This window comes from Ceratotherium simum, chromosome 29, assembly GCF_057802395.1.
Source record: "Ceratotherium simum simum isolate JZ-2026a chromosome 29, ASM5780239v1, whole genome shotgun sequence".
NCBI classification, from domain to species: Eukaryota; Metazoa; Chordata; class Mammalia; order Perissodactyla; family Rhinocerotidae; genus Ceratotherium; species Ceratotherium simum.
Window position 1 is genome coordinate 17,575,006 of NC_141928.1, and position 25,635 is coordinate 17,600,640.

The window sequence follows — 25,635 nt, forward strand, 5'->3', positions numbered from 1 at the left end:
TGTCTTATGTCAATTTAATTATTAGACCCTCCAAAAAACCTAGAAAGGTAGGGTGAAATTTTCACCTCCCCAACAAGAGCAAGGATTTTTGTTCCTAGTTCCTTGCCATTTCTCCAAGGCCTAGAAGAGTGCCTGGCACATAAGAGATGCCTAATTGATCCTTGCTTAATAAATAAATGAACAACAGCACAGAGTAGACTCAGAGAAAATCAAGGTTGAAGGAATCTTAATGGTCAACTAGTAGAGAGGCTGGCAAACTTTTTCTTTAAAGAACCAGATGGTAAGTGTTTTAGGCTTTGTGGGCCACACAAAGTCTCTGTCGCAACTACTCAACTCTTTCATTGTAATGTGAAAGTAGCTATGGACAATGCTTAAACAAATCTGTGTGCCTGTGTTCCAAAAAAATTAATTCGTGAAAATAGGCTGCAGGTCAATTTGGCCTGTGGGCCATAGTTTGCCAACTCCTGCATCTGAGTATGGGCTAGATTATGTTGTGATAACAATCCCCAAATCTCAGTGGTTGGCAAAAGTAAATGCTCATTTCTTACTGATACTACCTCATGGTCACAAGTCAATCATCATTCTGCTCCTCTGGTGGCCTCTATATGGAACCTTGCTTTTCTTGTAGTGATGGGAAAAGAGAAACTGATGAACTCATATGTTGGCTCTTTTAGCTTCATTTTGGAAGTTGCACACATCACTTACACTCATACATTTCATAGACCAAAATATGTCATTGACTCTATCTGAGTTCAGAGGGTGAAGGTGTGTAATTTTTTCAAAGGGAGGACACTTCAGGAAGGGGCACTGAATATGAGTTATGATAACTCAATCTACCTCATGCCTTTTGGATCTTGGGTTCTTTAGAGCATTCCTACCACGTCAACTTGCAAACTCTGCTTGTACTCTTCCAATGATGAGGCGTTCTTTACCTACTAAGGCAACCTGTTTCATCCCTCAAAATTTCTGATAGTTAAAAAGGTTTTAGTTTTATTGTGCTGAATTTCATTTACCTGCATCTTTCATCCAAGAGTGCCAAGTCTACTCCTTAAGATCCTACAGAATAGATGGTGATACTTAGGAACACAGAAGGTTACTCTATCCAGAAGGGGGAGCCAGAACCCACCCACTTTTCCCCAGGTAGCTGCCTGTCTTCATTTCCCAGAGTGCAAATGACCCATCACGGAGACAGGGTTGAACTTCTGAATGAGATCATAGCCTTTTCACCCTTTCTGCACAGTTTCACCCGGTGAATTATCGTCTTATTTTTATTCCACTCCAATGAGCTGTCAGCGATGGATACTGTAATTCAAAGCAATAGAAACACAAACAGATGGGTAATTGACCTGCGTGCCTTGATTACACTACAGTTCAGAATGGCTCTTGGAGCCGTAAAGTCCTTTATCTGCCAGTCTGAAATGCCTGGGCTTTCACAAGGAAGGGGATCAGACTGACTTTTTTCAAAAGGTGCAGTCCTTGTTGTTGCTCTCCCTGCCTCGTGCTTTTCAGATAGGGACAGAATTTGACAAGCAGAACTTAGCAGGTACAAGACAACAGCTGGGACTTCTATAGGGCTCAGAGATATCTACAGGGGGCTACCTTCTGATGCAAGAAAAATATTTCCACTCAACCAAAATAAAACCTGTATTTTTCTCTCTTCCTCTTAGCACTGTAAGAGATCATGCATTTAATATCTAATGAAATAGATCAGAAAAGAACAAATCTGTAAAAAATACTACTGTATTAGGTAATTAGGGTATGGAATAAAATAAAATATAGCTGAGAAAAAAAACCCCAGAAAGATATATGGTCCTTACCTTGAACAAGACTTAGATTGATACAAGATATTCACACTTTGACTTATCTTTGCTCAAGGTGTGCCCTCCACATGGAACACCGAGGCTGCCCTTCTTTATCTATTAAGACCATGCTCATGTTTCAAGACTCTACTCACATTCCACACACATCACAGAATCTACCATAACTATTGTCTCCAGGCTTACTTTCTTTTGTCTTCATAATAGATCATTGACTTATTCAATATTTGAAATATATTTATTAAACACTTGCTATGTTCTAGACATGATGCTACTTTTTGTGTTTAGTCATCGATTAAGGCCTTTATCTCTAGTATTTGGATTTTGTGCTTTATTTTTGAATCTCTAAGAATCCTCTCTGGGTCCTTAGAAGACAGGAAGCATCTGCTCGAACAATTCCCCATGTACTACTTGTTGAAGGAAGGAAGAAGAGACTAAGAGTTCCTATCAGCAAAAGAGCAGGATCAGGGTCAGAGATGAAGGTTGGACTATAATGTTTGTATCTTAGGGGCGCCTTCAGCTTTTGTTGATTGGGTCCTCTCTTTCAGACATTAAATCTTTAGCTCACTGAACCAGGTGCCTGCTTTAGATAGCAATATTGACAATGTCCTTGAAGGTCTCTAAGGATCCAATGTAGGGTTCCCCTGAAAGTTCTTCTGTTACTTTAGTGCCCCCTGCCCCATGGTTGAAACTCAATGATACAGTGAGCCCTCATTTCTTTTTCTGAATCTCAGATATAACTGCCTGACTGTAATGGACAAGGATCCTTGACCTTTGTTGCTGTAAGAAATGCTATTTCTCTAATGAGATGACAGATCTCTGCTCTGTGTCATTCATCTCTTCAGAGTTTCGATCTTGTCTGAGGCACTAGAACTCTTTCTTCTCTTCTCTAGGGAACTTGGACGCAAACAAACAAACAAAACATGGTGAACCTTACTCAGAAAGGAAGTTGATGGCTAAGGTGGTTCTAGGTTGGAAGGAGTTCTATCGCCTGAAGCCTTTGCCCACGCTGTTTCCACTTTCAAGACTACTCTTTCTATGGATCTCTCATCCTCTAATTCCTGTTAATCCATTAGGCCTCAGCCTAAGTGCCATTTCCTCTAGGAAAGTGTCTTTGACCATCCCCACTCCGCTCTGAGTTAGGTGTTTTTCCTCTGTGTTCCCTGAGCAACCTTGTGCTTCTGGTGGAGCACTGGTCTCACTGCATCCAAGAAACTTGTGTATATGTCTGTCTCTTTCTTAAATTGCGAGGTCTGCAGGGAGTTGCCTGTGTTACTCACCCTGGTATCCATGACCTAGTGCCTGGCACAAAGTAGGGCATAAGCAATATGTGAGGAAAGAAGGAAGAGAGAAGGAGAGAAGAAGAAAAGATGGAAAGAAGGAAAAGAGGAAGGAAGGAGGAGGAAAGGAAAGAAGGAAGGAAGGAAGGAAAACTCATTGAAGTACAAACAAGGGAATGATAAATAATGAAGACCTATAGTAATTAATATAGTGCTATTAAGATAAAATGCACTCTTGATATGTTTCTTATTGACCCAAATGGAGCTATTCATGGAGGATTTTTCCAAGAAGGACTCAAGTTTGGTCAAGGTAATGGGTCATGTTCTGATATGGTGTAAATGTGGGAACCTACATTTATTGGACAATTATGCTGATGTCTTAATCTGCTCGGTTTGCTGTAACAAAATACTAAAGACTGGGTGGTTTAGACAAGAGACATTTATTTCTTACAGTTCTGGAGGCTGGAAAGTCTAAGAACAAGGTGCTGGCAGATTTGCTGCCTATAAAAGTGTGCTCCTGGCTTGTAGACAGCTGCATTCTCACTGTGTGCTCGCAAGGCCTTTCCTTGGTGCGTGCTAATGGAGAAAGAGATAGAGAGAGAGAGAGAGAGAGAGAGAGGTTTCTTGTCTCTTCCTCTTCTTATAAGGGCACTAATCCTATCATGGGGACCCCACCTTCATGACCTAAACTAAACCTAGTCACCTCCCAAAGGCCCCACCTCCTAATGCCATCACATTGTGGGTTAGGGTTTCAACATATGAATTTTGGAGTGATGCAAACATTCAGCCAATAATAATTCAGTTCTTGCTTAAGTGCTGTTTATATCTTTTCTCCCCTGATTTACTCCTCACAACAGCCCTGGAAGATAGTTATTGGGATTTTAACCTCACAGGCAAGAAAACTGAGTTTCAGAGAGGCAAAGACATCCCCAGAGTCCCTTCTGTGCTGCAGCTACCACAGGGACACTAAGCCAGGAGCTTGTCTCTGTTTCCACACTTTCTCACAAAAGAGGTGGTAGGACCCTCGAGTGTGTCAGAACTCAGTCAGAATTCCTGGATTTTAGCCTTGAGTCTATAACTTTAGTTATGCAGCTTTGAGCAGGTCACCTAACTTTTCAACTCTAATATCTTCTAAACCTAATGGAGCAAGTTTCTATTCGGTTGGAGTGAGAAAGAGAATAGTTCTTTTGTTCAACGAATGAGTGCCTGGCGCCTGCACTGAACTTGGTCGTAATTTACACTCTGGGTGTCTATGGTAGACAGATAAGGTCCTGTCCTCCTAAAGTCCACTTTCTAATGGGAGAAATGGAAAAAAAAAAAAAACCATGAAAACAAATTAATACTATAAGTTCAGTTAGTAATGAATCCTATGAAGAAAAAAGAAGAGGCATTTTAATTATTGTCTGGGAAAGTCTGGATTGCAGAACAAGGGAGCTATGCAGAGATCTGGGGAAAGAATATTCTAGGCATAGGAAAGGACAAGTGCGAAGAACATGACTGGAATAACATGACTGGCACAATGAGGGGACTGAGAAAAGGGCAGGCTGCCTGGTGTGTTCTGAATAAAGAAGAGAATATTAGGAGATAAGAGGAAGGGGGAGGCCAGGAAATAGAACCATCCTATCGTGTGACAGAGAAATAATATCTCCGCACACAAAGACTGTATGTAAATGCAAAAAAAACATTGTGAGATGTATGTGTTGAAGGTGAGGTGGGAGGAAGGACTGAGGAAGATGGGGCAAAAATCAGAAAAAGAGAAGGAAGATGGCAGGGGTGTTCCCACATCTACATTGCCCACTCACTCTGCAGAATGCTGAAACATTTCATTTTAAAGTATAACAAGATTTTTTTTAAAGTATAATGAGATTGGGGGGGAAATATTCCATATGTTCAGCGTGGGTGAGTTGTGTTCAAGAGAAACTCTCGACTATTGCCTTCCTGGGTTTTGTGAGGCAAAATTTATATACTTGGTAATAATGGTGGCCTTTTTCTCTCTCTTCCATTTTCTCAGTTTTCCTTTCTCTCTGTGTGTGTGTGTCTTTGGGAACTATGGGGACAGAATATTCCACCCCAGCCGGCAGCTGTATATCTTTCAAACAGTGGTTCCACAGGCCAAATCCCCCTCCAAATTATTTATGACTCCCATTGAAGCCGGCAGGATTCGGGCGCCGATCTAGGAGGTCAGCAATGGGCCTCTTTGTTGGACATAGGTCATCAGGAGACGACTCTGGCGGTGACTGCTCTGTGAACCTCCGCTGCCGTAGAAATGGTTATGTAACTTTAAACAGTAATGACATTTTGCAGAAAAGTGCTTTTCAATTGCTATATCTTCATTATTGTCTTTCAAATTTGCCCAGGAGATTCTGCCTCAGAGACAGCTCGGCATGTTCTGAGTTTCCATTTTTAAGGAGCAGCCTGTTTTGTGTTTCAGCTGCTCCCAGAAACCCCCCAACCCCAAACTTCATCTGTTTTCAGTTGCATTAAGTGGGGTAGGTAATACTGCCTTTGTATCCTTGCCAAAAGGAGAAATGATTTGAGGCAATTTTCTAAAAATGCTCTCCCCAAATTCCTTTTGGGCTGGGACCAAGAATAGAATATTTTATCCCCTACAAAAGGGAGAAAGAAAATGATGAGCAAGCTAGAAAAATAGGACTGAGAGTACAGTCTATAGAGTTCCTTTAAGCAGCAAAAACTTAACCCCAATCCATACACTCAGATGCCTATAGGGGATTGGGATCAGCTAAAAATAAGTTTTGCATTGGAAGCGAAAATGGTGATACAGATAAAATGACTCAATAGTGCATGCTCTGCAAGAATTGTAGACTTGGCTTAGAAGGGACTTTACTGCTTGATTTGTTTTGCCCCACCTTTTGGTACTTGTATCATACCCCTGTACAGTAGCCCTTCCGAGAAGTCAGTCAAACTCATATAGACCCTTTGTTCATTGGTGTGGAGCTCACCCAGCCTTGCAGTGGACCATTGTCCAAGCTGTACAGCTCTATGTTAGAACATCTTCCATGCATAATGACATAGGATCCACCTTCCTGAATAGCCCTCCCACCAGTGCTGGTCCAACAGGCCCAGAATTCCAAACCCTACTTCTTGTGGGAGCTCTCCAAACATCTGAACACTGCCTTCTGAATGTTTTCTTCTGATTAAATACTCGCAGTTATTGTTCCTTCATTTATCCTGAAGTTTCTGTTGAAACTTTGAAAAACTTGAATCAGAGGAGTGACATCATTATAATCATCATCATCATCATCATCATCATCACCACGATCAAAAATAGGAATATATACATTTATTGTTTGCTTGCTATGTGTCAGAAACTATTCTAGACAATTTGCAGGAATTCTTTCACTTAGTCCTCTCAACAACCCTCTAATGTAGGTACTAAAAGTATCTCCACGTTAGAGAAGAGAAAATAGAGCCTTCGAGAGGTTGCATAACTTGCTTGAGATGACTTACATAGTAAGTACAGGAGCCTGACTCTAGCAATGCCCAGCTCTTAACTACCATGTTATGGTTTCCTACTATACGGCACGCTGGAGGCACACTCTTCTTTCTCACAAAGTCCCTCTGAAAATAGTCTTTTTTAGCTGCCATATGAAGACGGGTTGAAATGATAGAGCTTCCTTTTTTTTTTTTTTTTTTAATAATTTAAAGACAAGAAAGGGAAAGATAAATATCTAGAAACACAACTGTGAAGTAGAGAGTGAGAGAAATGCTGAGCTTATTCAGCAAATCCCTAATCAGTAAGATTAGGGGGTGTCCTTGAAGCATGAATGAGAAAAAAAATGTAATCCAAATAACACAGTTACCTTTTCCACAGTGGGTCATAAAACCATTACGCCCATATACATTGGTGGCTAAAACTGTCGGTGGCTCCAAATGAGGTGGAGAGATATGTCCCAGGTGAAAGTGCTTTAATAAATTAATTTAGCCCAGAGTTATCCTTCTCTCTGAGCACCACAGGCAATAGCCTGTTGTGCTGACATTTCAAAGGTACAAGAATAGTGCTCATGCCCAGATAAATCCTTCCCCATCGTTGGCTCTCAGGATTAAGACTTTGATTATTCAGTATAGAGAGAAGATCATGAGATGTGGTCAAGAGGGCTCATCCTATAACCATGGGTTAGTTACTTCCCCTCAGTGGGGCTTGACTTCTTCATTTTTAAGCAAAGAGAAAATTAAATATCTCTGATATAATTCTAAACTGATATTTTATTTTTTTGTCATACAGTGGTCCTATTAAGTTACATGACTCTACTTATATCATTCTTAGCCTTGAAAACTATCCAAGTATCCCCATTATCCACAAGATAAAGTCCAAATTCCTTAGCATATAACAAAGTCCTTTGCACCCTGGCATCTGCCCCTTTCTAAAGTCTCTTCTCCTACAACACTGCACTCCTACCCGTCCAAATTCATTTCATTCACCAGCAACTCCCAGACAAGTTCTGTCTTTGTTCTTGCTGTTTCTCTCTCTGTAATGTGCTTCCTGCTCTTTTTACATGATGAGCTCTTATTCACTTTTCAACCAGCCCAAATACCATCTCTTCTACAAAGGTTTCCCTGCTATCCAAGCAATGTTATTTGCAGTCTTCTGCTGTCCACTTACCTCACATGGCTGTCTCTGCTACAAGTCTATAAAGCTGGGTTATGATGATGTGTGTCCATGCCTATCCCTGCTGATTGTATTGTAAACTCCCCAAGGGCAAGGATCATGTCATTTTTATCTCTATAGACCTAGTGCCTAGCTGAGGACTTGAGCTTAATAAATAGGGTTCATAGATATTTGAAGAAAGGAAAAGGAAAGAAATGAAGGAAATAAGGAAAAATAAACAATAATCTTGTGCTTTCAATAAAGGTTTTCTCCCAAAATAGGAAACACATATACCAGGTCTGGCTCTAGCCTCAGTCCTAATATAACAGAAGAGAGTATGCATTTCAGAGATGGCCAGGGTCGTGACCTGAGAAGTTTAAGTAGAAGCAGTGTAACTGGAGGCCTCATGATTATGCCCTGTCTGGATCCAGACAGGCCCTGAAATATTTTGGTTGTAATATGCAGGGAGAAAGCTAGCAGCTTCGGGTTCCTACGCATCACCTTTCGAAACTGTTAATGAAACACCTTTTTTAACCTTTCTGTTTCCCTTTCTTGCTATTCTCAAACAGGTCTTCAGATAATCTTCCCTCAGTATCTGCAAGAGAAGTTTGTCCAGTCGGCCTTGAGCTACATCATGTGCAACGGAGAGGGGGAGTATGTGTGCCAGAACAGCCAGTGCAGGTGTCAGTGTGCGGAGGAGTTCCCCCAGTGCAACTGCCCCATCACCGACATCCAGATCATGGAGTACACGCTGGCCAACATGGCCAAGTCTTGGGCTGAAGCTTATAAGGACCTGGAGAATTCAGGTAGAGAGCCAAACTTAGTACCACTGTGTGAATGGCCCTGAGCCAAGTCTAGAAAAGTAACCTGTCTGACTGGAATTAGGAGGGAATGTTCAGTGACCTCCAACTCTTTCCCTTTGGAAGGTGCAGAGCTAGGTTTAGTAGCTGGCATGGAGTAGCCACTCAATGAATCTACACTAAGTGGAATAATGAATAGCATAATCAAGTCAGTGGTCCTGTAATGTATTGTTTCTTTTCTACTCAGAAGACAAAGAGTAATGCCACACAGTACATTGGAAGCCTCTGGAGAGTGAAGAGTCAAAGCTAGTTGTATTGAATCCTGAGTCCGTGTGTGTGTGTCTCTAAATAAACAAATGAATATATATGTGTTAATATGTGTATGTGCAGTTGTATAGATATAGATATAGATATGCAAAGAATTCACCGATTGTTAAAGCTGGAAGTCACTTTTCAGGTAACCTAGCTGTTTCTTGCTTTTCATGGTGAAGAAAAATGAATGGCAGGGGAGGAAAGTCAGTCACCCAAAGCCATAATGTGGGTGAGGTGCAAAGTTAGATCTCTGCCTTCATGGGGCTCCTAGTTAATGGGAAAGCCAAGGGTTAATCATATAACCATGCAAATAATTGTGCCGTTTTAATCATATGTATGTAAAGAATGAGAAGCTACTGTGAGCAAATCATGTAGCGTTGGAGGTGGATGTGGTCGGGAGAGTCAGGAGAGGCTACCTGAGGAAGAGCAGAAGTCTAAGCATCTGATGTGGTGCAGAGATTAGAGGGTGAGTGCAGGTCGACCAGTTGGAGGCCATCACAAGGTTCCTAGGAGAGAGATGACTGTGATGTGGGTTAGGATGATGGTAGAGGTAGTGCTGATTGGAAATGTGCAGAGATGCCGTGACATTTAGAAGGAAAAATTAGCAGAGCATGATGTTAGATTGGCTATGAGAGTTGAAGAGAAGGGTATTGAGATGAGATCCAAGAACTTCTTTTTGGTATGTTTGTTAGACAATTTGATGGATGTTGGTATGATTCACTGAGCTAGAACACCCTGGAAGGTTTGGAAAGAAGACTGTGTGCTCAGTTTTGGACATGAAAAGCTTGGGAATCCTTGAGACTTCCAAGAAGAGATGCTAAGTAGATACTTGGCATATAACATGTGCTCAGATATCTGCTAAATAAATGGACATATGTATAGAACATTACTGTTTTTAAAACAACTTTATATTCCTTAAATCTATTATAACAACTGCATTAAAGTAAGTGGTGATATTCCCGTATTATAGAGGAGGGAGGGTGCCAAGACCCAGTGGCTTCCCTGGGGTTACATAGTTAGTAAATGACAGAGGCAGTAACGGAATCCCTGATTCCAAATCCAATACCCATAGCAGCCTTTGTAACTTATTAATTCTACTTTACCCCCATTCCCCCTCCCAGGGCTCAGTTCCCTCGTCTGATAAATGAGAGGACATGTTTGTGTTTTTAATATTTGAATTTATTTAAACCTTCAGCCAAGAAACCCTTTGATCAAACAAAATCATACCTTGGAGCCACTGTGTACCACAGATAAAAGCTGAGCTCTACTGAGCTCTGTTTGAAAACCATTGGTTTCCATGAACTCTGAGCCCCCAACCAGCTCTGGGAGCACATGATGCATCAGTGATTCTGCTGTCACAGAGTCATGCAGCTCGAATGGAGCTGTGGATGCCTTATGAACCTGCACCCATTAGTCCATTTAAAATCCTGGGAATTCATAAAAGAGAGAGGTCTGTGATGGAAATGTATTGTGATGATTATTTGGCCTCAAACAGAAGCAGCATTTGATAAAATGCTTTTTGCAAAGAGATTCTACTGATTGCTAAAAAGCAGAGGGGAACGGAGGCTGTGTGCACAAGCGGTAGAGATCTTGAGCATATAATCCTTATTCTACTTTGAATAGATGGGTGGGTGGATGAGGAAACACAGAAAGTTGAGATGCTGCCGAGTGAGCTAAGGAGACCACAGAAATGATTTATAGGTCACGCTTTCTCCTGTAAGAGCATATATTCACTCTAGATATCTGGAACTTACCTATTTGAAATTGTTTTACCCATTTACACAAACCAATCCATCCATCCATGTGTATGTGGCTTGTGCATGTGTATTTTCCCTCTTTTCGTTTTCAGCCCATAACCTTAATGACTCAGCACCAGATAATTTGGAGGGATTCATGACTACCCAAAGGTAAAAGCCATTGACTCCTTGATGGCTCCAGAGCGTGGTGGTCAAATAGGACCTAGTTTACAAACACAAATGTGGGTCTACACCTCCTTTATTAGGAGGGAACCCTTCTACTTTTAGTCAAGAAAGTTAAATCCTTTTAACTTTTAAATTATACTTTCTTATCTGACCCAAACTCGAGTTCATTGAAAGGACTATTAATTCCTTCAAAGATCCCGCTACAAGAGGGCGTGTCTTCCACGGAAGGAGAATTGGGCTGGCCAAAGCCACAAAATCATTAGGGCCAGTGCCCTGCCTCCAGCTAGGTCACTGAATAAATCAATCAATGCAGTCGTGTGTTACCCTTTCAATCTTAGGCTACCATCTATTGAACACTTTCTGTATATTGGGAACTATTTAAGCAGATATGGTCCTATGTCACCCTCTCTACTTTTGGGTTAGATGCTATTATACCTATTTGACAGAAGAGGAGACTGAGGCATTGAGAGACTACAGCTGTCACACAGCTGTTGAGTGGTCAAGACAATTTGAACTCATACATGTCTGACTGTCTATAATGAGGTGGCTGAGGTTTTCTAGGAGTCAGAGACTCCTGTTTTCAGCACCTTTTATTTTATTTTTTCTCCCAATACACTCATCCTCTTTATTTGTTGAGAGTAAGCATAATATACAAAGTAAGAGCATAGGATTCTGAGCCAGTCTAGAGTTCTAATTCTATCATCCACTGACTGTGTGAGCTTGGCAAGTTAATTAACTTCTCTGTGCCCTAGTTTCTATAAAAAGAGGCCCTAAAAGTACTCATCCTACATATAGTAGGTTTGCTATAAATTAATTTTTATGTATTAAGTGTTGAACACTGAGCCTGGTGCTTATTGAGAGCTATGTAAGCATTTTTCTTTTAATAAAATGAGCACCTAATGTACCTGAAATTTTCTTGTAGGTTTTATAACATGAACTGAAAGTATTAAGCTGCAGATATATATATATATATATTTAATCCAACCGTTTAGCCTTTTCTTTCCTGCAAGATGATCAACCCCTTACTTCTTTACTTTTCCCTATAGTTGGGGGGGGTTGCCCGTCAAGGGGGTAAGTATTAGATCAGAAAACAACAGCTCGAGCTCTAGTCCTACCTCTTGTCACTCAAGGGCTGTTCTACCTTCAGAAAACCATTTTTCCACTTTGGGCTTCGGTTTCCCTATGTGTAGAATAAGAAATCTGACCTAGATAATTTCCAAGGCTGTGTCGTGTTGTAGCCCGTGCTGACACTCTGAAACTCAGCATCACCACCTGAGGCAGAAACGTTCACCCAGGAGACCCAAGAGTTTGTCCCCATCTCTTAAGCTGGAGTTTCCCAAAATGTGACGTGACGTAAGATGATACACACGTGCAACTTCAAATAAGACTCCATCGCACAGTGGGGAGGTTGATCCATTTCAGTTCTGTGTCAAACCTGCAGATTACATCAAAGAGAACATTTCAGTGGGCGCTAATATGCCTTTAACACCTCTCTGTTGCTTGCTGCTCTCCTATATTTCAAAGTGAGAGCAGGCACAGGGGTTTGATCAATGAACAGGCAACAGTATCTGGCTAGAATTTATTAATATTGTTTTTATCATATTTATTTTTACAGCTTCATTTTTATAGCTCATATTCTACTGAAGTCACGTGATAGTGGTTTTCTATGTAGAATTGGATAAAAATTTGGTTTAATTGCTTCTAAGTAAATATAAATACAAGTGATATTTGAATTTCATTATCAAGTTGACATTCAGATGACAGGAGTTTGAGGAGCCCCATCTTCAACAAGGATGCAAGATGCAGGTCCAACCCTGGGTAGCCAAGTAAAAGAACCTTCCTCGAAAGCACGATGGTGTTTGCACTGCCTAGTAAGAGCAGAGCAGGCGAGCGCCCTGTTCTCTGGGCCTCAAACAAGTTAGTTTTATTTGCAAGCCTGCTTTATTGGTAGGTGGGGTTGAGCATTTGAGGCAACCTCAGATGGGGGCTGTCATGCTCAGCCCTTCTCTCTTGGCCTTTGTCTCTTGCTAGATGAGTTTAAATCGTTTATGAAGCGTCTCCCCAGCAACCACTTCCTGACCATCGGGAGCATCCATCAGCATTGGGGCAATGACTGGGACCTGCAGAACCGCTACAAGCTCCTGCAGAGCGCCACTGAGGCCCAGAGGCAAAAGATTCAACGCACTGCCCGCAAGCTCTTCGGCCTCAGTGTCCGCTGCCACCACAATCCCAACCACCAGCTTCCTAGAGAGAGGTAAGTACTGCCACCACCTACCACCTCCGCAGACCCAGACCTGGTCTAGCTTGCATTCACTTGTTGCAGAGGGAAATGCAATGCAGATGATGCATTTGAGGGTGGCAAGCAAGGCCTTGCGTAGTCCAGACCAACAGTTTTCTGGATTGTCTCTGGCTTCTCCCCTACTGTCTCTGGCTGGACTGGATTTATCATTGTTTCCTAAATATACTCTGCGTTTCAGCCTCTGTGCTCTGTCTGATCCATCTGACTGAGGAAGGAAACTAACAATAGCCCTGACTGCTATATGACATCTTCTGGTTGCTTAAAATGTATTATCCATTTTATTTTAAAATTACTTGGCAAGGCAGATTTTAGCGACCCCCTCTTAGAGGTGAAGAGACTGGGTTAACTGATTAACCATTCAACTATTTACTGAGGGCGCTGATCAGGGCCTGGAGCATAGTGAAGCAAAGGCTGCACTTACCATGAAAAATTTAAGGAGGCACTCCCTCGCCAGGTCATGTGAGTGCAGCGTCCTCACTGGAGAGTGAGTGCCTCCTTAAATGCCTAGATGTGTAGCTTACCTCACCCTAGTCCCAGCCTTGGCCTTGATGTAGGAGGTATTGTGATGGATGGCAGAGAATACAGGAGTGAACAAGACAGACAGGGCCCCGTGCCTTCACAGAACATAGGATTTATCTACTCACTCAGGAACTTATAGAGAAGGAGTCAGGATTCAAATCCACATCTTTCAGACTCCTTTCTCCCAGGGCATTTTTGGGCTGCATCTGAGGGTTTTCTGTAGTGATGCCTCTTGGGCTTGCATGAGAGCATCACAGGAGATTAAGAAGGCAGGCTGGGGGATCTCCACCCTGCTTCAGCGAGAGCAGGTCTACTTTCATCCATTTCGTATTTGGGAGTTCTGCACTCAATTTTATTCTAAGAAAAGATATCTACACTTAAAACGATTGAGGCTAAGGCACATTCACTTAACAGATTCTATGTCAGCCACACGCTTAAATACATGATTGTTACCCCCATTGTTCAGACCAGAAGACTGAAGCTCAGAGAGTTAAGTAATCCATGCAGAACTACAGTATAAGCCAGTGATTTGCAACTGGAGGTGATTTTGTCCCCAGGGAATATTTAGAAATGTCTGAAGACATTTTTGAGTGTCATAACTGATGTAGGGGTGCTATTGCACAGGGCAGTCCCCACAACAAATGATCTGTACCCCAAGGTCAATGGTGCTGAGGTTTGGAAACTGTTGTAAAAAGAAGAGACAAGATGCCCCCTGACTCAATGACTTTAAATACCATTTTCTTAATCACCCTGCTCTATGGCACTCAAAATTTAAAAACCACTATAGTCTTCTAAGCAGTCTCCCTCCATCCCAACCAACCAACATCCAAGCACTCGTTTAACTTCTCATTTTTATAGCCTCAGATCAAATGCTGCCTCCTTCATGAAGTCTTTCCTGATTGTACTGGCCAATACAAAAGGCTCCTTATTTTAAGGTCCTATTAATCTAAAACCCCTGTCTCGGTCAGCGTATTTTCCTCTCTTTTCCCCATTGTGAAACCTCTTCCTTGTACACTTTTGCACACTCATCTCTGTTTTCCCCATTTCCTCCAACTCTGAGCCCATTGCTTTGAACCTAGTTTATGATAATTATTTTGTGAATCAAATAGAGTTTCTTCTGACCGTTGCTTACCTGTTGCAATGCTGCAGAACCTGGGACTAGGAAAGAGGTCCAGTCACACAATGGCCTCCTTGTCATCTGCAATGGATGCCCAAACTGCCACCAGGAGTGAGCGTCTGAAGTAGATTCCATTTAGATTCGTCGGCCATCTGTCATGTGATGTGCATTGTGGGAGATTCAGAAATGAACACAGGAAACGGTGCTGTGAAAGGTGTCTTTTGGAGAAGGGATTCTGTTGGCAATCAGGAAAAAAACCCCATATATATATATATACCAGCCTGCTGGGCTGCCATAGCAAAGTACAAAACAGACTGAGTCATTTAAACAACAGAAATTTATTTTCTCACAGTTCTGAAGGCTAGAAGTCTGAGACGGAGGTGTCAACAGGGTTGATTTCTTCTGAGGCCTCTCTCCTTGCCTTGTAGATATCTGGCCATCTTCTCTCTGTGTCTTCATGTGGTCTTTCCTCTGTGCTTGTCTGTGCCCTAATCTCCTCTTCTTATAAGGACACCAGTCCTATTGCATTAGGGCTCACCTCAATGACCTCATTTTAACTTAATTACCTCTTTAAATAACCTATCTCCAAACAGAGTCATATTCTGAGGTACTAGGGGTGAGGACTTGAACATATGAACTGGGGGGGAGGTATAATTTAGCCTAGACACCATAAGAGGTGGCTTTTGATCCAATCTTCAGGTGAAGAAACCATGCATCCCCAGGACTGACCACATTGGAAGCAAATCTGGTGGTGAAGGGTAGCATTTAACCATTCCAGACTTTAAATAGGTATATCTGTCAGTTTAGCTGATTGTCACCTCAGAGAATGAAGTGGAGGGTCCAAAGGCCCTAAGACCCTGGGCAGACACATTTATTAAAGGTGAGAAGAATGGCAGGGCGCAAAGCACAGTGCCCCATTGGGCATACCAGGTCTAGGGGAGGAGACCTGGAGGGCTCCAGAAGGAGAATAACTGGACAGGCATTAGAGTGGAGGAAGTGGGGACAAAATTGGGTAATGAGAGGAACACCAGACAGAATTATGGGGCTGGATTTGAGATCATGCCCTACCATTAGCAAACTGTGTGACCTTCAGCAAGTCACTTCACTGTTCTGAGCACAGATGTCCATATCTGTGAGGAAGTTGCTCTTCCTGTGCAAGCTATCAGGTATAGACAGCTAGAAATGTCCTGCCACCACCAAGACTTTCAAAGACAGAACTTGTGGTGTTGCCTTCTCTCCTCCTGAGAAGAGAAAACTTGCCCTAATCATAACATCCCTCCTCCACTCATCTGGAGAGGATGCCTAGAATTTCACTTTGGTGAGTCAATCAATTATGCTCATTTAACGCGTATTAAATGCTGGGTACTGGGGGGTGCGGGACACAGAAACTCGGCTCTGTGCTGATTCCTCTGAAGCTTTCCCAGGACAGCTGAACCTCCTTGCTGCCTGTGGGCTGCTTCCTGACTTCTGATCCAGAGGCTCACTCTAATGAGCGTTTCTCACACCACGAGGCAGGCACCTTCCTGCCACAAAGCAACGTCAGACAGAGGTGCTAACACTGGAGACCTCGGGCCGCCTGAGCTGAGCAAGCTGGAATTTGTAAATGAACTGATTGCTTGGCTGTAATTTGTCTGCATGCCAGACTGTGGGAAATGAGTCCACCAAGCAGATGCCATCACTACCACCTTCATCATAGGCATTATTACTTGTGTCACAGTGGGGTGGTGTTGTTGAGCCAGGGTGGGAGAGGGAGAGAGCAAGGTACATTAGATGCACACAGACTCGGTCCAAACCCTGGCTTTGTGTAAGTTCCTGCACCTCATTTACAACATGGGAAAATAACACTTGCCCTCAGGTTAAGTAGGAGGATTAAGATTTTAAAATTTAAAAAGCCTAGTAAAGTGCCTGACTCAGTTAAGAAAGAGAGTGAGAGAGAGAGAGAGAGAGCTGTCACTTAGTATGTGTATTCTAAAGGTCGGGCACTGTTCTAAGCATCTTACATGAATTAACTCAATAACTCTTCATTGCAATCTTATAAACTAGGTACTCTTACTATCTTATTATTTCTATTTTACAGATAAGGGAACTGAGGCACAGAGAGTTTACTAATATACCCAAGGTCAATAAATGTTAATTATTTTAGAGGTACTTACCTATCAAATTTAGTGAGAAGTAAAATATAGATAATTGGAGCTTGGTTTCAAGGTGTGCTGGAAACTTAATATTGGGCTGGAAGGCAAAAAGGGTGTTCTGGTTATTAATTGATACCAAAAAGTTCACCCCAAGACTTAACGGCTCAAAACATTACTTTATTATCATCTCTCATGATTCTGTAGGTTGACTAGGCACAGCTGGGTGTCTCTCAAGTTGGCTGGGGCTGGAGTCATCGGGGGGCTTGAGTGGACTGGATGTCCAAGCTGGCTCACTCCCCAAACTGGCAGTTGATGCTGGCTGTCAGCTAGGAGCTCAGCTGGGGCTGCCAACCAGAGTGCCTACACGTGCCCTCTCCGTGTGGCCTAGGTTTCTTGCCTAGGATCTCAGGCAGATCCTGAGACTAAAAGGAAACTTCAAGACTTCTTACAACTTGGCCTTGGAAGTCAAAGAGCATCACTTCCATCATATTCTGTAGCCAAAAGGTCAGCCCAGACTCAAGAGTGTGAATACTGTGAAGTGTGGTTCATTGGGGGCAGAAGAAGTCTATTTTACAGATTGGTATCACAGGATACATTGAGTATAATTGCAGCTAGAGGTGACTATCCTATATGTAGGGTGAATAAGATTAACAATAACAACAATCACAAAACAGTAACAACCACTTACTGAGCAGCTATTATAATAGGCAATAGACCTAACTATAAAGAATCTGGAGTCAGACTGCCGAGTTCAAATCCCAGCTTTGTTACCTGCTTACATGGTAACCCTGGGAAGTTACTAACATCTTTGAGCCTCAATTTCCTCAGCTGTAAAATGGGGCTAATAATAGTGCCTACCTCATAAGGTTGTTTTAGGATTAAATGCTTTAACCCACATAAAATGCTTAGAATAGTGCCTGGCACATGGAAAACACTCAATAGGTATTAGCTGTTTTTCTTCTTATTGTTATTTTTACCAGGCACTGATATTTTGCATATAAATTGCTTAGCCTATGGTGATACTCAATGAGTCTGAGTGTTGATGGTGATGACATATTTTTTCATCTAATCCTCATACTACCTCTGTGAAGTTGATGCTGTTAGATTTGTTTTATGGATGAGGGAACTGGTGAGGCAGAGATGTAATTACTTTGTTCAAGGTCACATGGCAGGGAAGTGGCAGGATTGGAATTGTCTTGCTGACTTCATTGGTGGGCTTGGTGGTCAGTAGCCCTGTGTAGGCTCTAGGCAGTGTGCAGCAGCAAGGCGAGGTATCTGTGCTTGGTTGTGGCACCCTGGTTTGAGTGTATGGTGATGCCAAAGGCAGGATTAGTGCATCAAGGTCATTGGGGGGGGGGTGTGGCCCAGGATTGGAATTATATAGGCTCTACTTTGATGTGCTGAGATTTAAGAAATGGCTCTAGTTTTGTGGATCCCTGAATCAACTCTAGAACCCAAGTAGGAACTCAGGCAGACACATCCCTTGTAGGTAAAGAGAAGAGGCCAGGTTCAGTGCAGGTCAACTCAGCAAATATTCTCTGAGAGCTTACTGTGTGCCATGCTGTGGAAGCACCAAGATAAGTAAGACCCATCCCACCCCAAAGCTCAGTGCTTGTTGGGATGAGGGCAGCAAGACTAATTCCAGACCCACCTGCTGATGGGGGATTCAAAACTCAAGCAAATATTTATTGGGTAACCATTATGTGTTAGGTTCTTTCTGGGGTTCCAAGGATACAGTGGTGGATTTCCATTAGCCCCTGCAGGAGCTGGCCCACAGTACTGCAGTTAGACAGATTGAGGGAAGGCAGGGACCCATAAGGAAGGTTCCTGTGGATTCTTTTGCCACCAGAAGATCCTTATATTGTGCAGAGTTCAAAAGGGGGAAAGAGTGGGGAATAGACTTTGAGTTTGGTCACTACTATTACTAGACATTGAGACTTTTTGAATCTTGGTTTTCTTATCTGTAAAGTGGGCATAATAATTTCTTCCTGCCTGCTTCAGAGAGTCTCTACTGGGCTCACCTGAGATGGTGTGTCTAGAAGCACTTTGTAAACTCTGAGTGCTTTATGAAAGGGGGCTATGCAAGTGGGGTGAACTTGAAACCAAACTCTTCAGGAAGAGAAAGGGGCTGAGTTTAGGTCCAAAGCAACATTTAATAGTTAACACTTCAAAGGCAATTACCATGCACCAGGCTCTGTCCTATGCACTTTCACTTCATTTAATCATCATGACAAACTTACCTGGTAGCACAACTCATCCCATTTAAAGAATGGGGAAACTAAGGCACAGAGATGTTAACTGACTTGCTGAAAATTATATAGCAGGTAAGAGGCAGGATTCAAACTGAGTCAGAGTCTTTTTCTGTAACCTCTGTGCTATTCCAGGTGTCCCCAAGGCAGATGATCCAGGGTATTCAGATGACTTGCCTAGACTACAAGCTGCATTATGGTGGAAATCACCTCTCATTGCAAAGGAGAGAAGGATGGAGGGAGAGAGGGACATGGAGGGAGGAAAGAAAAAAGGGAAGGAGAATGGAAATAAAGAGGGAGACAGAAAGGGAGGGAGGGAGAGAAGACAAGAAGCACAAAATCAGCATGGGTGATGCTGAATTAAGCTGGCTTCTGTGCAATTCCATAAATGTTTACTAACCACCTGGTCTCCCAGTCCTATGCCAGACACTAGAAGGCATTTAAAGATAGAAGTAACAGAGCCTTTGTCCTCAAAACATCGTTATCTAGCCTTATGGTGTGCTGAAAAGGACTCTGGTTTGTGAACCAGGAGACCAAGTTCAAATCCTGGTTCAGCCCATGTGTGCTGGACTAATTCACGATGGGTTTGTAGCAGATACCCCAGAGAACACTGGGTGCAAAAAGATGTGCCTTGCAGGGGCGGGGCGCAGGTTGAGCAGCAAACAGTTGCACTTCACCTTTAACTAGAGCAGCTCTTTATCCGTTTTCTTTATGGAAATTCTGAATTAAAATCATTTGGGAAAATAAAGTGAATTTTTTTTTTATTTTTTGCTGAAACAATTTGAAAATGACTGGGTTCCATTATCTCTGAGGTCCTTCCCAATTCTAGGAGAAATATCACTCACAGAGACCGAGAGAGTAACAGTTCAACTCCAAAATATTGGTATAAGGTCAGTAGTTGAATCCTTGAGCAGTATTGCTTTCAGATGATGCTAATTAGTCCATTTTAATGAGTGGCCTGTAGTTCAAGGTAAGATCTTCTTTTGCCCCAAATTACCATGGTCTTTTAACTAAGTGTCCCAGAATCTACTCCAATCACTTTCCAATCGATGTTCCACGAGGCTGCCTGAGTTATTACTTAAGAAGCAAATTCAATCTTATCACATCCCTGCTTAAAACCTTTGGTGACTAATCACTGCTGAGGAGAAAGAGCAAAATCTTAAGATGACCTACAGGTCTGCCATGATCTGGCCCCTGCCTACCTTCTATGCTGTGTTTCACACCTTTCCTTGGCTCTCTCAGCTACAGCCCCACTAATCTCTTTTTAGTTTACTAGGTGCGCATTGCTTCTTCCCACTCCCCAGGCTTCACACAGGCTGTTCCCTCTGCCTGGAATGTGCCTTCTTTTTCCTTCACTGCAGTAGCCTCTCTGTATCCTTCAGATCTCAGCTCAAAAGCTGTGTTCCTTGCATCGAAAGGCTATGTTAGTATCTGTTTTATACGCTTTCCTAGCAACCTGACTTACCAAAAGAAGCCCAAATCTCAGTTTGCCATTTTACTTCTGTTTATTTATTGACACCTGTCTTTCCCATGAGACCATCAGCTTCATACACTCATCTGGGCCCATGTTCTTTGCCACTTGATCAGCATAACTTCCTAGTGCAGTAATTGGCACACGGTAGCTATTCAAAAAACTTTGTTCAACGAATAGAAAAATAAAGTATTTTCTTCTCAGAATGGGGTCCCAAAGGCATGTTGACACAATCTTTTAAAATTGTGTCTCATTGTCATATAAATAATCGATGGATTTTCCACATATGTTGCATATGTTTAGATCATCTTCCTCATTCACAAGTGAGGAAACTAAGGCCAAAGGGAGTTAAGTGACTTGTTCAAGGTCACTCAGGGAATTTGTGAACAGGCTGTGACTGTAATTCAGGCCCTCAGACTGTGACAGTCCAGGCAATGTGATAAAATGGAAACTGCAGATGGAGAGTGTCTTCAACTGACCTGGATCCAAATCCTGAAAGTATCTCTTGTTAAGTCTGTTACTTTGGGAAATGTACCCTATTGAAAAAAAGAAGAAGAAAAAATAGACACTTCTCAGAGTCTATTAAATTCAAGGAGATGAACTAAAATTCCTAGCACTGAGTAGGTACTTCATGTCAATGTGTTTGAAGTTTCTTCTCTGCATCCCATCACCTGATTTTTTTAGAGGTTATAGCATTGTGAGGCAAAGCAGATCCACGGAACTTTAACTTGTGGGCAGGCAGTATAATGATCAACATTTTCTGGTGACTCTTGGTCTTTGGTTTATTTTTACTTCTCATATTCACATGGCCTTGACCCAGCAGTCCAGGCCTTAGCCAAGCACAATGTAATTATGCATTGTGAGTTGAAAATTACTTGGGGGCATCCCCCTCAGGCTCCAGTCCTGGGGCCATAACTTCTGAACCCATGTCAGCTTTTAACATATTTCCTGCTTCACACAGGGTTTAATTGGTGTCTATGGAAAGATTCTGGCTGCCAAGATAATTGTTATCTCTCTTAGGATGACCCTCAATATCCGCACTGGTTTTGATTCTCCTCTCTGAACCCTATACTTCCTTGCCTCTGGATTTAATCTCCATAGACTCCTGCAGTGGTGCAGAGGGATATGACTTCTTAAATTTTATTGAACTGAAGTCAGTTTCAGTTTATTAGACTGACAGTCCCTGCTCTGCCACTTATTAGATGAGTGACCTCCAAAAATCTCTAAACCTACCTGAGCCCTCTATTTCCTCATCTGTATGATCAGGATAATAAGAATGATCAACCCCATGGAGTTGATGTCCCAGTCAAGTTATACGATATATGTGAAAACTCTTCATAACCTGTAAAGAAATGCACAGATACAATATTATTATAATCAAGAGTCCAGCAGTAGTAGATCCTAGATGTTTGATAAAGACACTGTTTCTCCTTCCAAGAAATGGATGTTTCCATTGCGGAAGATAAAATATGAGCCTAACAAAATGTAATAATATAGTGGAGGCAGTGGAACCTAAGATAGTTAAGACTTCAGACTCTGGAGTGTGACAGGCCAAGGTGTGTGACTGCAATTTTCTAACAATGTAACCTTGGCACTGTATTAAGGTATCTGAGCTTCAGTTTTCTAATTGGTATAGTAGAGATAAAAATAATACATAACTTTGGAAAAATCAATAAAAAAACATATGCCACTTTTAACACATAGTAAGAAGTCAAATCACAAAGCTCCTTATCAGACAAAATTTGAGACCAATAATTCAATTAATTGAAAACGTTAAGTTAAAATAGGGAATCCTCAAATGTATGCATGCTGCACATATATAAACACATTTTATTTTAACTTAAAACGTATACTGTATATTTCTTGGCCATCATTTTGAAATAGGGCCAAAATCTTTTTTGAGAGTGTTGGTACATTCCATTTGACATTTTACTGGCTTTCTTGCATAAATCAGACCCATAATTGTATAATATTTCTGAATTTGATTTATTCAAAGTTGAGTAATAGTTTAAAGACCCTTAAGAAACAATCTAAATGTTGGTAGATTTTTATGAACCCTCCTAATCTTTTTCAGATACTTCTCCCTTATTTAAATTGATGGCAGTTTTTTCAGAAACTGGTCTTTATAGGATTCCACAGAATTCAAATTAGAAAAAGTTCATATTTCATTGATTTATTTTACTATTAATTCCATGAAATAATAATAGAAAGTACAACTGGCATAAACAGGGTTGGGAACAAACAAGACTGACTTTCAGTAAGTACGTGTTACTCGGAGAGAACAGAAGCGTGCGGGCTTTATGGGAGTGTAACCAACCAGCCATGAGTGTTAAGTGTGCTGTGATCATCACACACACCTCATTTATCTGTTGGAAGGGAGAGTGTCAGTTGTGTGGCAACTCACTTACATGGAGGTCAATTAACGTGAGCTTGCCCTGAGACAGAAGCACTTATTCCTAGTAACTTGCCACTATTAGTGGAGCAACTTCCTCAAGGTCATATAATAAGAAAAAAATGATGAATATAATAGTTAACATATATTGACCATTTATTATGTACCAGGCATACTTTTAAATCCTTTCATATATTTACTCATTTAATCCTTACAACAACCCCATAAAACAGATTCTATTATGCTTTCCATTTTATAAACATAGAATTTGAATAACAATAAAGGTAAGAAGAGAAATAAATACATTTCCTGCTGGGAAGACTGGAGAATCTCCTTGCCTCTTTGCCTGGATTACTCTATTCATCTTTTAAATTTCAGATCAAACCCCATTTCTTAGAGATGCTTGTCCCGGCATACTGGACCAGTTTGCATTGTCCTACAGTATGTCTTTACTGCATCCTGCATGGTACTTTTTTCTAACTCTTGGCACATTTGCAATTGTGTATTTAATCCCAGACTTCCCCTACTTGACCACAAATTCCATGAGGACAGGGACTCTGTGTATCTCCCCCTCCATCCAAAGTGACAGGTAAGGTGCCTGACATCACACAGGATTTTCTGACCTGAAGTGAGGGAGCATTTGAGATGGGAGTTGAGGGATGATGACGCTGTGAACTTGGGGTGCAGAGAATGGTTTTCCATTGAAGAAAACAACATATACTTATGAAGAATTGAATATGAGATTAATTTCATCCAGAAATAGGAAATCAGAAATCAGAGAGAGCACATTAGTCAAGATTGAGTACATGGGCTTTGGAACCAGACAATCTAGTATTAAATCCTGGTGAGCTGTGTGCTCAGTGTCTTCTGGCTCTAAGTGTCCTCATCTGTAAAATGAGGATAATAACAGTACTTTCTCCACAGACTTATTGTGAGGATTACTCAAGATATACATACAGTGTTCTTAGCATATAGTAAGTGGTGAATAAATATTAGCTCTTACTGTAATTGTTCTTATTGTTACTAAATAAGATCAGACCAGTCTGTTGGGATGAAATTATGGAGGGATTGAATACCTAGCTGTGGAGTTTGTATACTATCCTTTAGGTGATGAGTAGCCATTGGAAAAAAAAAAAATGAAGGAATGCTTTTAGAAAACTGTTCTCTGGTAGCCATCTGAAAGATGAACTGGAGAATCAGTGGAACCTCTCTGCTGGGTGTAAAGGGATTCAGTGTTTCTTCCCTATCTTGACATGAGCTTTATCTATGGGTGATGGCAGTGGTTCTCAAACTGGAATATGCATCACAACCACCTGGCTTTTTGAACACACATTGCTGGGCCTCACCCCCAGGTTTTCTGATTCAGTAGGTCTGGGATGGGTCCTCACTCCTAGATGATCTGGTGTTGCTGGTCTGGGGAGCACGCTAACTTTGGATTAGAAGACTCCCCTCACTGCTATAAATGGTCTCACCTCACTATCGATGCACTTGGCAGAAATCAAGCAAAAACAAGTTCCTGTAAGTGAATCCTATAGGATATTGTGAGGGGGAGGGAGAGAAGGAAGTGATGTCTGTGGTTGAATAAGTTTAAGAAATGTTGAATTAAAAAAAAAAAACAAAGTAGAGGAGGGGTTGTGTGCATATTTTTTCAAACTTATTTGGCCATAGAACCCTTCTTCTGGAAGTTTTTCAAGAGACTAGGTTCCTCAGTACACAGCCTTGAAAAAAAGTGATTTATGCAAGATTAAGAGGCAGTGACCCAGATTATTTGGTGTGGTACCACAGTTTGTGATTTCCCTTCCTGTCAATAAAGATCCTTATCCTTCAGCTAGTCTTTTTTTGAGTTGAGTTTCGAATACCTTCTGCTTAAGCAGATGCTAATGGCTTTGTATCCCAGCAGGTACCACTCCTGCTAAGAGGGGGCATGACTGTTAACCAGCACCAGCGGCAGCCAAAGTAACAGCAGGAAGGTACTCAGTTTCTGGGATAATTAGGGAATAGATTTACCCCGTTTGGTTTAGGGACATTCCTAACCTTAAAAAGTAAACTATTACCAAGAGAAATACCTCATACACAGGTTATCATCTTCAAGTTTGCAAAGGGCTTTCACACCAATGATCTTATGATCCTTATAATAACCTGTGGTGGAGCTAGAGCAAGGATTAGTCTCCCCCTTTACAGGTGAAAAAACTAAGGCTCACAAAAATTAATGACTGACCCAACATTATGAAATAATACTCCTTCTGCTGCTGCCATCCTACATAGGCATAGCCCTTTGTTCTTGTCAAAGAATATTTACCTTAACATTTATAGTGAATCTTCATTCATTCATCCATTCAACAAATATTTAATGAATGCCCACTAAGTGCCAGGAATTATGCAAGGGGTAGTGGTCGAGTGGTGAACAAGACAAGGGCTATCTCTGTTCACAAAGAGCTTGAGACTTAGCAGATAAAATAAAACTGGCACAGGACTGGTTCAGCTTTACCTTAGGAATCCGAGGCTCAGTAAGGGTAAATGATCTAGAATTATGAAATCATAAAATGTCATAGCTGTCAGGGAACCTAAAAGATCATCTAATCTATTCCTCTCATTTTATTAAAGAGTAAACTGAAACAGAGTGGAGAAGTGTCTTGGTAGAGTAACTGTATTAGTTTTGTATTGCTTTGTAACAAATTACCACAAATTTAGAGGCTTAAAGTAATGCACATTTATTATT

The 25,635-nt window shown here is 41.5% G+C and overlaps 1 protein-coding gene across 1 annotated transcript in view; it reads left to right on the plus strand.

Annotated features, from left to right (window-relative positions):
• BRINP1 (BMP/retinoic acid inducible neural specific 1) overlaps window positions 1–25,635 on the plus strand; it is a 172,747-nt gene that overhangs the window by 133,071 nt on the left and 14,041 nt on the right. Inside the window, exons 6-7 of the mRNA XM_004423372.3 lie at window positions 8,273–8,509; window positions 12,769–12,991. Of these exons, the coding sequence (XP_004423429.1) occupies window positions 8,273–8,509; window positions 12,769–12,991 (460 nt within the window). The remainder of the gene's footprint in view (window positions 1–8,272; window positions 8,510–12,768; window positions 12,992–25,635) is intronic.